Here is a 12,689-nt window from a genome sequence, read left to right as displayed (position 1 = left end):
ATGGGAGGGTCCATTTGTTTTCAGAAATTTCTATGGAATGGACTTCATCCTTCCTCAAGGCCTTTCTTCCTTTCTCATAACCTTCAATATCAAAGTATGTTTGCTGGTGTTTAACATGGGAATATATCAGCTTCCTCCATCCTGTCCATGATGGTGATACCCAAGTGGCTGTCTTTTTCTTGTCATGTGACCCCTTCCAGTTCCAGTTCCAGTTCAGTCCCTCAGTCGTGTCCGACTCTTTGCGACCCCATGAATCACAACGCGCCAGGCCTCCCTGTCCATCACCAACTCCCGGAGTTCACTCAAACTCATGTCCATTGAGTCAGTGATGCTATCCAGCCATCTCATCCTCTGTTGTCCCCTTATCCTCCTGCCCCCAATCCCTCCCAGCATCAGGGTCTTTTCCAATGAGTCAACTCTTTGCATGAGGTGGCCAAAGTATTGGAGTTTCAGCTTCAGCATCAGTCCTTCCAATGAACACCCAGGACTGATCTCCTTTAGAATGGGACTGGTTGGATCTCCTTGCAGTCCAGGGGACTCTCAAGAGTCTTCTCCAACATTACAGTTCAAAAGCATCAATTCTTCGGCACTCAGCTTTCTTCACAGTCCAACTCTCACATCCATACATGACCACTGGAAAAACCATAGCCTTGACTAGAAGGACCTTTGTTGGCAAAGTAATTATAAAGCTACTTTGTCATCCCTCAGCATTTTGTTGTTGTTCATTTACTAAGTCATGTCTGACTCTTTGCGATCCCATGGACCACATCGCACCAGGCTCCTCTGTCTTCCAGTATCTCCTGAATTTGCTCCAATGCACATCCACTGAGTCAGTGATGCTATCTAACCATCTCATCTTCAGCCTCTCCCTACCCTTTTTGCTTTCAGTCTTTCCTGGCATCACGGTCTTCTCCATTGAGTCCACTTTTTGCATTTTGCAGCCGAAGTATTGGAGCTTCAGCTTCAGCATCAGTCCTTCCAGTGAATATTCAGGGTAGATTTCCTTTAGGACTGACTGGTTTGATCTCCTTGCTGTCCAAGGGACTCTGAAGAGTCTTTTCCAGCACCACAATTTGAAAGCATCAATTCTTCAGTGCTCAGCCTTCTTCATGGTCCAAATCTCATATCCATACATCCTGCTGGAAAAACTATAGCTTTGATTATACAGACTTTTGTTGGCAAAGTGAAGACTTTGCTTTTTAATCCTCTGTCTAGGTTTGTCATAGATTTCCTTCCAAGAAGCAAGCACGGCAACTGTCCATAGTGATTTTGGAGCCCAAGAAAATAAAGTCTATCGCTGCTTATACTTTTTACTCATCTATTTGCCATTAAGTGATGGGACCAAATGCCATGATCATTGTTTTTGAATATTGAGTTTTAAGCCAGCTTTTTCTCTCTCCTTTTTTACTCTTATCAAGATTCTCTTTAGGTCCCCTTCACTTTCTTAATGATAACATTAGAGTGGTATCACCTGCATATCTGAGGTTGTTGATATTTCTCTTGGAAATCTTGATTCCAGCTTAAGATTCATCCAGCCTGGCATCTCACATGATGTACTCTGCATATACTTCTGCTTTATTGACTACTGCACCAAAGCCTTTGACTGTATAGATCACAACAAACTGTAGAGAATTCTCTAAGGTAGTCTGGGAATACTGGATCACCTCACCTGCATCCTGAGAAAACTATATGCAGGTCAAGAAGCAGCAGTTAGAACTGGACATGGAACAACAGGCTGGTTCTAAATTGGGAAAGGAGTACGTCAAGGCTGTATATTGTCACCCTGCTTATTTGACTTATATGCGGAGTACATCATGCGAAATGCTGGGATGGATAAAGGACAAGCTGGAATCAAGATTTTGGGGAGAAATATCAATAACCTCAGATATGCAGATGACACCACCCTTATGGCAGAAAGTGAAGAAGAACTAAAGAGCCTCTTGATGAGAGTGAAAGAGGACAGTGAAAAAGCTGGCTTAAAACTCAACTTTCAAAAAATGAAGATCATGGCATTTGGTCCCATCACTTCATGGCAAATAGATGGGGAAACAATGGAAACAGTGATAGACTTTATTTTTTTGAGCTCCAAAGTCACTGCAGATGGTGAGTACAGCCATGAAATTAAAATACCCTTGCTCCTTGGGAGAAAAGCTATGACCAACCCTGACAGCATATTAAAAAGCAGAGACGTTATTTTGCTGACAAAGGTTCATCTAGTCAAGCTATGGTTTTTCCAGTAGTCATGTATGGATGTGAGAGTTGGACTATAAAGAAAGCTGAGTGCCTAAGAATTGATGCTTTTGAACTGTGGTGTTGGAGAAGACTCTTGAGAATCCCTTGGACTGCAAGATCCAACCAGTCCATGCTAAAGGAAATCAGTCCTGAAAATTAATTGAAAGGACTGATGTTGAAACTGAAACTCCAATACTTTGGCCATCTGATGGGAAGAACTAACTCATTGGAAAAGACCCTAATGCTGGCAAAGACTGAAGGCAGGAGGAGAAGGGGATGACAGAGAATGAGATGGTTGGATGACATCACCGACTCGATGGACATAAATTTGAGCAAGCTCCGGGTGTTGATGATGGACAGGGAAGCCTGGTGTGCTGCAGTCCGTGAGGTCACAAAGAGTTGGATGTGACTGAGTGACTGAACTGTACTGAACTCTGCGTATAAGTTAAATAAGCAGAATGCCAATATATAGGCTTGACGTGTGTGCATGCGTGTGTGCGTGTTCCATTTCTTTACTTGTGTCTTGCTCTTTGCGACCCTATGGACTATAGCCCACCAGACTTCTCTCTCCGTAGTATTCTCCAAGCAAGAATATTGGAGTGGATTGCCACACCCTCCTCCAGGGGATCTCCCTGACCCAGGAATGAACTCGTGTCTGCCTCCATCTCCTGCATTGCAGGTGGATTCTTTACCCACAGAGTCAGTTGGGAAGCTCACAGCCTTGACATACTTCTTTCCCAGTTTTGAACCAGTTCGTTGTTCCATGTCAGGTTCTAACTGTTCCTTCTTGACTCACATACAGATTTCTCAGGAGATAGGCAAGGTGGTCTGGCACTCTCATCTCTTTAAAAAATTTCCACAGATTGTTATGATCCACACAGTCAGAGGCTTTAGTGTAATCAATGAAGCAGAAGTAGATGTTTTTCTGGAATTCTCTTGCTTTTTCTGTGATCCAACCAATGTTGACAATTTGATTTCTGATTCCTCTGCTGCTTCAAAACCCATCTTGTACATCTGGTAAGTCTTGATTCATGCATTGCTGAAGCCTAGCTTGAAGGATTTGGGGCATAACCTTGCCAGTGTGTGAAATGAGCACAATTGTATGGTAGTTTGAGCATTGCTTAGCATTGTCCTTCTTGGGGACTGAAATGAAAACTGACCTTTTCCAGTCCTACAGTCAGTGCAGATTTTCCCAAATTTGCTGACATATTGAGTGTAGCACTTTAACAGCCTCATCTTCTAAGATTTGAAAAGAGCTCAGCTGGAATTCTGTCCCTCTACTCACTTTGTTCATAGTAATGCTTCGTAAAGCCCACTTGACTTCACACTCCAGGATGTCTGGCTCTAAGTAAGTGATCACGCGATTGTGGTTATCCAGGTCACTGAGACCTGTTTTGTACAGTTCTGTGTATTCTTGCTACCTCTTCTTAATATCTTCTACTTCTGTTAAGCCCTTACTGTTTCTGCCTTTTATCATGCCTATCCTTGCATGAAATATTCCCTTCGTATCTCCAATTTTCTTGAAGATACCTCTAGTCTTTGCGATTGTATTGTTTTCCTCTGTTTCTTTGCACTGTTTATTTAAGAAGGCTTTCCTATCTCTCTTTGCTTTTCTCTGAAGCTCTGCACTCAGATGGGTATGTCTTTCCCTTTCTACCTTGTCTTTCACTTCTTTTCTCAGCTATTTCTAAAGCCTTCTTAGACAACCACTTTGCCTTCTTTCATTCCTTTTTCTTTGGAATGGTTTTGGTTTCTGCTTCCTGTATAATGTTTCAAACTTTCGTCCATAGTTCTTCAAGGATTCTGCCACCCAGATATAATCCCTTGATCTCTTTGTCCCTTCTGCTGTATAATCATAAAGGATTTGATTTAGGTCAAATTTGATTTAGGATTTGATTTGATTGAGTAGCCTAGTGGTTTCTCCTACTTTCTTCATTGTAAGCCTGAATTTTGCAATAAGGAGCTCATGATCTAAGTTTAGCATTCTAGTTAGTCTAAATCATCTCAGCTCATTTCTGCTACTTTTTTGGGGCAGGAACCAATCACACTTCAGTTTTGTGAAATTCTTGTTTGAAATCTTTAAAAGACTTCCTGTCTGTTACCAAGTTAGAAACATGAGTGTTTTCATCTAACAAACAGTTATAGAGCATCTGCTGTGTGCCAGCTGCTTGGAATATTAAGGAGATTAGAACGTGAGCCCTGTCCCCAAGAGCTCCCAGTCTAATGGGGAAGCTAAACCTAGCCCAGCTTCGTGCTATGGAATGTGGTATGTATAGTTGTTTTCGATGAGAGAAAAAACTGAGAAAAGTGCAAGCTGAGAGTGGTCACTGAAAAGTGAGGTCGCCCTTAAGGGTTCCAGAGAGTCATTACCTGAAAAAGTTGGAATGGGCCCTGGAACAGGCTTTCAAGGGATCTTCCAGGAGAGGGGTTCAACTGCTACGTCTTCCAAGAAATTGAGAAATGAGACCTAATGGGAAAGGCTGGGAAATCTGGCCAGTCTGCCCAAGTTGTGCTTCTGGTTAGGCTCTGGCACTAGGTACTTGAGAGGCAGGAAAAAGATAACACAGGGATCAGACAAATAACCAGAGAAAGGAGGTCACATGCCTGAGAGCAAGACAGTAAGTTCGCTTACTATTTGTACTAAAAGACTATTTTACTAATTTTAAATAAATCCTTTGAATAAGGAGACATTTTTACAAACATGGAACCCGTACCTAATATGTGAGATCCTCGGCTTTCTTAATCTGGAAACAAACATTGATGTATCCTCCAGCAATAATATTGTTATCTCTGATCTCAAGGCGAGCACAGCTGTCAGCCAGGAATAGTACACTGCGTCTGCCGACTCTTGTGACAGCAAGTGTCTATTGTAGGCTTTTCCCTTCCTCTCTCATTCCTCTTAACATCTCAGTCCAAAGTCACAGTTTAAGCATCTTGCCCAGTACATGTTCCAGTACCACCCCCACCATTTTCCTAGTGGATATAACATCATAAGAGCAGAGAAAAGGTATTACTGCCTTCTAGAAACCCTAATAGACCCAAGACCGTCAGACCAACAGGTACTAATCCTATGCAGTCCTTTGAAAGAGGATGGAATGGGATCTTGAAGGACATTTTAGTGACTAACTGAGGTGTTTTCACTAAGTAAAATTTACTTCTCCCTTTAGAAAATTTTTCACTTAAGACTAAACAAAGACAAACAGAAAGCCCACTGTGTGTAGGAATGTTGTCAGGTTTGTGTATGTTTTGGTATATGTAGATTTTTATAAGCATGTTAAATAAATTTACTGTTTGTTCCTTTATTACTTCTCGTCTTGATTTTACCTTAGGAACAAACATTGCTGAAAAATATTTAGGAGAGCTATTTCTAAATAGTAAATAATTTATGTTGTCTCATTTGTAGTGATTCAATATGAGATACATTATTTCATCCATGACTCATCTTCTATAAATTGCCAAATGCATGTTGAGAGTTTTCATTTTCTTGATTTACAGAATTCCATTAAAGAACATAATGGGTAAAATAATCAAACTCGTATCTTTTCCATAAAGAACCTGCAGGTACATATTATTTTCAAATTTGAAGACCTAATAGTATTTTGGGCCTGCTATGTTTCATGTTTTGACAAAATCCTGTAACTATGGGAACATTAAGGACTGGAATCAACTGTAAATTTATTGCCCGCTTGTGACAGTTTGTAAGAATGACTGTTTCCTTTCAAAATCTTGTTTTGATGGCAACTTTTAAAAATTTTACCTCTCTCAACTGGCCAGTAATGACTTGGTCCTCGCTATAGATTTTTACAAGTTATAAACTGTGTGATGGACTCAGTATACTTCCTGGAATGTATAAAAAATCAACCAGAAAGGTTTCAAACAAAGCAAATGAAACATACCTGCTTTTTAATTGTTAAATATTTGAACATATTTTTAATTAAACATGGCATATTTTCATTTATGGAACCAGAATCTTCTATATATGTATGGTGTTAGAATCTGCTTTGTTTATACTGTGTATCAAGATGTTTGAGTTCAATAAAAAGTGACTGATTTTTGCATTGGATACTAACCTAATTCAAGAGGAAACAGCCCCTGATTACTGTTTAAACAAAGCCATCTGCTTGCTACTTAATTAGTGTAGTGTGAACTTTGGCAAAGGGTGATCGTTTTGTACAGTTTTCTGGATGGATCTGACCAGTTATCAGCAGAATGTTCACTGCCATATTTGCCTACTGTTTTGAAAAGTTTCCCCCCACTTATTGCTTAGGCATATATTGTCAGTGATATCCTACAAACTGCATCTGTTTATCTTTAAATTCCAAATGCAGTGTCACTCAAATTCAGAAAGTGCACTTTGGGTCGAAAACATTACAGACGTGTAAAGGGCAGTTCTAAGGGTATATGAAAGTTTAAGGACATGTGGAAGATCTTACTGCAAGAACGAAAGAATTTGGATAGAGACAGAGCTGGAGGCCATTACAATTATAGCTCAGGAAAACCAGCAGATTTCACTAAGTGATCAATGAAAGCACATACTGTTCTGTGGTTAGCAACTTGGGCTTCATGCAGTCATTTCCACCTAACATTGATAAATGACTGCAGAAGATCACAACTTTACTCTTCACAGATGCCTGAGTGGTAAAGACAAGTTCCTTCAGTATCAGGAGGAAACTGATATTAACAGAAAGACCACATTCCTCTAAAAGGAGGGGCTATCAGGATCTCTCTGAGTGGGAGTTGAGACCATATGTACCTTAGGATGCCCCCAGAGAATTTCTCAATTGGCTGATAGTCATCTCTAGCCCAGGAGGTCCAAAATTGAACTCTGGATTTGCGGCCTGCATCCTGCTTCCTTGTGCCCATCCTATTTTGCTCTTCCTGCAGCCTTTTCCATCCTATTAAATGGATCTTATGAAACACCATTTTTCCAGTTGCTCATGTCAAAACCTTGGAGCCTTCACGGACTCTTCTTTTCCTTGCAAGCTCCATTTTAAATCCATTAACTAGTCTTATTGATTCTACTTTGGAAAAATATTCAGAATTTGACCGGTTCTTACCACCCTCACCATTACCACTGGGTTGTATGAATGAAAGTGTGTGGCCAGTTGCATGGGCTGGGTCAGCTACTTGTCAGCCACTTGTCTCTTGGGCTTCAGTTTCTGTAACTTGTGAAATGTGGGTAGTCATTTTACCTCCAGCATAAATTCGTGGAAAAGATGAAATGAATGTAAAGGATTTAGCTCATGGTGAGTTGTTAAAATATGTCAGCTCTTACTGCTAGAGCATCTTCCAAGTATACAGCTTAGGCCAGTCTCTCTATAACCCCTGGCCAACTGCCTCAGAATCACTGGGCGTTTGTTTAAAATGCAGTTTCCTGGGTTTCAGCTTGGAAGTCCGAGAGGGTTCTGAGAGTTTTGAATTTTTATATGCTTTCCAGGTGATATTTTGCATATTAAAATTTTAGATTTACATGTTGGAGGAAGGAATAATGGGCCACAGTTAGAGGATGGTAATCCTGAGCCTCAGAGTCAGACACGACTGAAGCAACTAAAGAGCGGCAGCAGCAGCAGTCCTGGGCCTGTGGAAGAGTCAGGATGAGGGGACCCTGCTGCTTCTGGGGAATTAGGGGCGAGGCCTTTCCTTCTCAGCAGTATGTGTGGGTGTGTGTGTAATGTATGGCATGTGTATGTGTAAGATACATGGATTGGGATATGTGTGTGTGTGGCATATGTGAATATAGTATGTGGTGTTTATATATGTGGAGTTGTAGTGTGTAATATATGGTATATAGGTGTGTGTGTGTGTCTGGTATGTGGTGGTGTGTGTGTATGTATGTATGCATGTATGTGTGGTGTGTGTGTGTGTTATGTGTGGTGCATGTGTGTGTGGTATGTGGTGGGCACTCCATGTGATAGGAATGAAAAGCAGGGTTTGAGAAATAAACTGGTCCTCTGGCGGCTGCTGATTTTAAAATGATCTGGTTCTGAGGCGAGAGTCAATTGCCAGGCCTAACTGTCTTCTTATCCTTGGCAGTGGGATGTTCTATGATGGGAACCACACCTATGTCATTGAGCCGGAAGAAAATGACACCTCCCAAGTAAGTGCTCCTTCTATTTGCCATGGCAAATGTAAACAATGCTGGGTGATTTCTTTACCCCTCTTTTTCTTCTCTTTTTTCTCTCTATTTTGCTTTCTTTTCATATTTCAGGGTCAAGAATATATGTATAAACACAGACATATTATATATATAAATGCATATATATACATATATTTTAAGTTAAATAGTGAATAAGGAAAAACCCTAGACTGTGAGAAAATACATTTATCTTGTTTAAGCCACCCAGACTAAGACCGCAGCACATTATGGTGGAGATAGTAATGAAGGCTTCAGAACACCTCAGAAGAAAAGTATTTTCAGCAGAGGGGAAATGTAAGAGGTAGTTTTTTTTTTTTTTTTTTAAATCACTGGTTTTGCCTTGTTGCTGTTCAGTTGCTAAGTCGGGTCTGACCCTTTGGGGCCCCATGAACTGCAGCATACCAGGCTTCCCTGTCCTTTACTATCTCCTGGAGTTTGCTCAAATTATGAATACTGAAGACAGTGAAGGACAGGGAAGCCTGGTATGCTGCAGTCCATGGAGTTGCAAAAAGTTGGACAGCAATAACAAAGAAAACCACAGTGATCTTTTTTTTTTTTTTTTAAATCTACCTTTTACTCTTCCATCTGCTGGAAATACTTTCCTTCTGAGGTGTTCTGAAGCTTTCATTACTAACTCCACCGTGATGTGCTGTGGTCTGTCAGTCTAGTTGGCTTAAACAACATAAATTTATTTTCTCACAGTCTGGGGACTGAAAGTCCGATTTCACGGTGCCAGTGGGGTCAGTGTCTATTGAGGGCTGTCTCCTTGGGGTGCAGATAGTGTCCCGTGAGGTCTGGTGCCTCTTCTTCTTCTCATCAGGGCACCAGCCTTATCAGACTCGGACCTCACTCTTGTGATCTCTGATAACCTTTATCGCATCCCTCTAACTCTATCTCCAAATACAGTCACATTAGGAATTTATGACTTAAACATGAGTTTGGAAGGGACATAGACATTCAGTTCATGATGGATCAAATCCACAGATAATGTGATTTCCCACTCTTTTTCTTTTCTAGATTCCAGATATTTCTCTATTGCCTATTTTCTTTAAGGTCCCATGCTGATAAAATTTAGAGAAATCCAAGTTTTCTCCGTTCTCTTCCTCAGTTTAGTTTAAACTTTCTCTAGAAAATGGTGCTATTACTAACTAAAGATAAACATGAGGCATTCCATCCTAGCTCTGTACACACAAAATATTCTTCCGTGTATCATGGAACACCAATCAAGCACTTAGAGAGGCAAATAATTTCAAGAAACGCTCGTTGTTCTGCCACTCATAAACAATCTGTATGGGAAACTGTCTGTTTTGTATTACTTTCCAAGTACCCGCTGAAAGCTGTCCTTGTCCCTTTGCTTGACAGTCTGATTTTTTAAAAAGTGATATCATGAAATTTGACTATTTATGATCTTCCTTTTTTAGTAATTGAAGGAAGCCAGATGAAATTATTTGAATGTTAATTAATTTTTCTTAGATGAAACATGGGTTTTTATCTGTTGAATTTTTATAGATGTTTGTCTGACACTTGAATTTTGAGGCAGGGTCTGCTGTGGGCATTCTGATTGTGCCAGTCACCTGCTTCCCAACAGGAAGACTGTTAGCTTTGCAGTCTGCCTAGCAAAGCTGTCAGGCTCTAACAGGAGGCAGGGCTTCATGGAAAGGAACCAGTCATAGAAAACATTAACCCCTTTCCCCAGATGTCTTACTTCCCCTTGGGGGAATAGGTGCATTCATTTCTTTGCCATTACCACAGGCTTCGGCTTCTCCATCCATGAAGGCATTTTACTTCTAATGGGCTATCACTGTGGTGCTGGGATAATATAGGAGTGAGTGGGAGGGATGTGCAAGGGCTCATTGCCTTCCCAAACTTGAGAGAATGTGTAGTCAAGCAATGATTCTTTTAAGGTTTCGCCTCCCCCGGCTGTGATCGCCTGAGCCTGGAGATTTCTGGGTGTATGTGCCTCATCTCTCGTTTGTGTTATTTCAGGAGGATTTCCATTTTCATTCGGTTTACAAATCCAGACTGTTTGAATTTCCCTTGGATGATCTTCCATCTGGTATGATTTTCATAGAGTGATTTTTAAAAAAAATACAGCTTTAATAATTCATTTTAATGTTTTATAACTAATTATATGTGGAATATCATCAGCCTACGACTGCTCGTAACAGTTTTAGAAAGTCAAGTGACATCAAGAGAGAGAAAAAAATGCAAACTGACCTCATATTTATAGTGGGTGAGTTTGGAAAGATATTGCTTGAACTCAACAAAGAAGAGCTTATTAAAGTTATAAGACTCAAAGTAAAGTATTCCTTTACTTTGTTAAAGAAAAAATTGGTCTGCATAGGTAGAATATATAAAATTGACTCTTGGTGAAGTACTCAGTTTGTACACATAGAGATGAGCTTGTAAATATTTTCCCATTTATTGCTTCCTCATTTCTTTTTGCCCCAGCATTTTAATACAGAGCTGTTGTAGATTAATATTTATTATTATGATGATGTGCTATTTGTGAAATTGATCTTTCCTTCCAATGTGTGTTTATGGGTCCATCTATTTATAGGTTTGATTTGAGAGTTGCATCCATGTCTTTTGGTGAGAAGGGCAGGGTATTCATGCTTCGGCTTTGTTAGAGGAGCAATGATTACGCAGAGTGCATTTGTCTCTGTCCACACTGGACTCATTTTCGTGTTCTCCTTCTAAAGATATGGTATAGCTGATGTGGAGATGCTTCCTCCCCTCCTTAGACAGCCCTGATTATGGCCATAGTATAGTCTAATTTTTAAACTTCTTTTAGTCTTTGTAACAACTCTGCGAGGTCAGTATTATTATTCCCATTTTATAGATGAACAAACAGAAGCTCAGCTAGTTTGTCTTTTCTAGGGTTCCACAGCTAGTAAGAGGCTGAGTGGGTGTTTGGATTATGGCACTACAAGACTGTGCCTTGGGAGACAGGCACCAGGGCAAATGGAAAACTTACTAGACTAAAGCAGAGTCTAAACTCCTACTTAGGAAAATGACTTAAAGGCTGCATTGTCTCCTTATTAGAAAAAGAAGTAAGTGCTTTCAAATGTTCCTTCCTCTGAAATAAATTCGTAGCTCCTTGACTTTCTGCAGTTACGCTAAAGAGAAATAGAACTCACCCCTTCTCTCCTGCTGCCAAAGGGATAGAAGTTCCTAGTTTATAGAATTTGCTATTTGGAAAAATCTGAAAATGAACAATAGATACTTTTACTTCACATAGATGCTTTATACTGTTCTTTCGTTATCATATGAAACTTTTTACAATTCCTATTATGGTAAGAAAATAAATCATGATTAGCTGCTTGAGAACAAAGATGCAATCCAATAGGCATTACTGGATGCAATAAACATTAATTAATATTTAAAGTAATAAGTAAAAGTTCCCCACTAAGGACTTTATTATAGGCTTGCCATGATACAATCATAATTTTTTTTTAAAAAACTTCACTCAGAATTTCTTTACAACAGAAACTTTGGAGGTTACTCAGTAGTTTTCTGCTATGAAAAATGAGTTTTGGCCATATTCTTTGAAAAACCTCAGTTTGTTCCTGGTTATCTTTTAGTATCAGAAGTTGACAATATTCATTTTAAGAGTATTATTTGCCTCAAGCTCTTTAGACTTACTATGACAAATTGGAAGGAAACAAAAAATAGACAAATGTCAAAGCTGCAATTTTTTTGTTATATAAGCTCAAAACTAAGCTTTTTAAAATTTTATTTTAGGTTTAATAAAGTATCACTGGGTTGTGGGTTATATTATGTCTTTTTTGCTACGCATTATATATTTCCCAGAGATAGAATATGATCAGGTGTTCCCCAATCTTTTTGATTATGGAATGTTTTATTTTATATGACACATCTCTCAAGGCTAGTTTTCCTAAGAACACATTTTAAGAAAAGATTTTTGTTTAAATATGACCACTTAGGACTCACTGTTTAAAAATTACTATGATGAAAAACCAACCAACCAACCAACAAAAGCAAACAAAACAGAAATAGACTCGTAAATATAGAGAACAAGGGGGTGGTAGCCAGAGCAGATGGGGGCCAGCCAAAAGAGGAAAAGGAGGTTGAGAGACACAAACTTCTAGTTATAAAGTAAAGAAGCCATGGGAAGGTAATGTAAAGCATAGGGAACATAGTCAATAATATTGTGATAACTTTGTACAGATGCAGATGATAACTGGGCTTACAGTGGTAACCATTTTGAAATGTATGTAAATACCAAATCACTATTTTGTACACCTGAAAATAGTATGATAGTGTATGTCAGTTATACTGCAATAGAAAATTACTATGA

General features: G+C 39.5%; 1 protein-coding gene across 10 annotated transcripts in view; it reads left to right on the top strand.

Annotated features, from left to right (window-relative positions):
- The window catches only part of ADAM22 (ADAM metallopeptidase domain 22), a 235,085-nt gene that overhangs the window by 148,691 nt on the left and 73,705 nt on the right, over window positions 1–12,689 (top strand). For all 10 annotated transcript variants that reach the window (XM_027539325.1, XM_027539330.1, XM_027539332.1 and 7 more), the window contains exons 6-7: window positions 8,266–8,329; window positions 10,355–10,424. In XM_027539325.1, coding sequence (XP_027395126.1) covers window positions 8,266–8,329; window positions 10,355–10,424 — 134 coding nt within the window. The remainder of the gene's footprint in view (window positions 1–8,265; window positions 8,330–10,354; window positions 10,425–12,689) is intronic.

The sequence above is a fragment of the Bos indicus x Bos taurus genome, chromosome 4 (assembly GCF_003369695.1).
Source record: "Bos indicus x Bos taurus breed Angus x Brahman F1 hybrid chromosome 4, Bos_hybrid_MaternalHap_v2.0, whole genome shotgun sequence".
In the NCBI taxonomy this organism is placed as follows: domain Eukaryota; kingdom Metazoa; phylum Chordata; class Mammalia; order Artiodactyla; family Bovidae; genus Bos; species Bos indicus x Bos taurus.
This window is presented reverse-complemented; position numbering and strand designations above follow the sequence as displayed.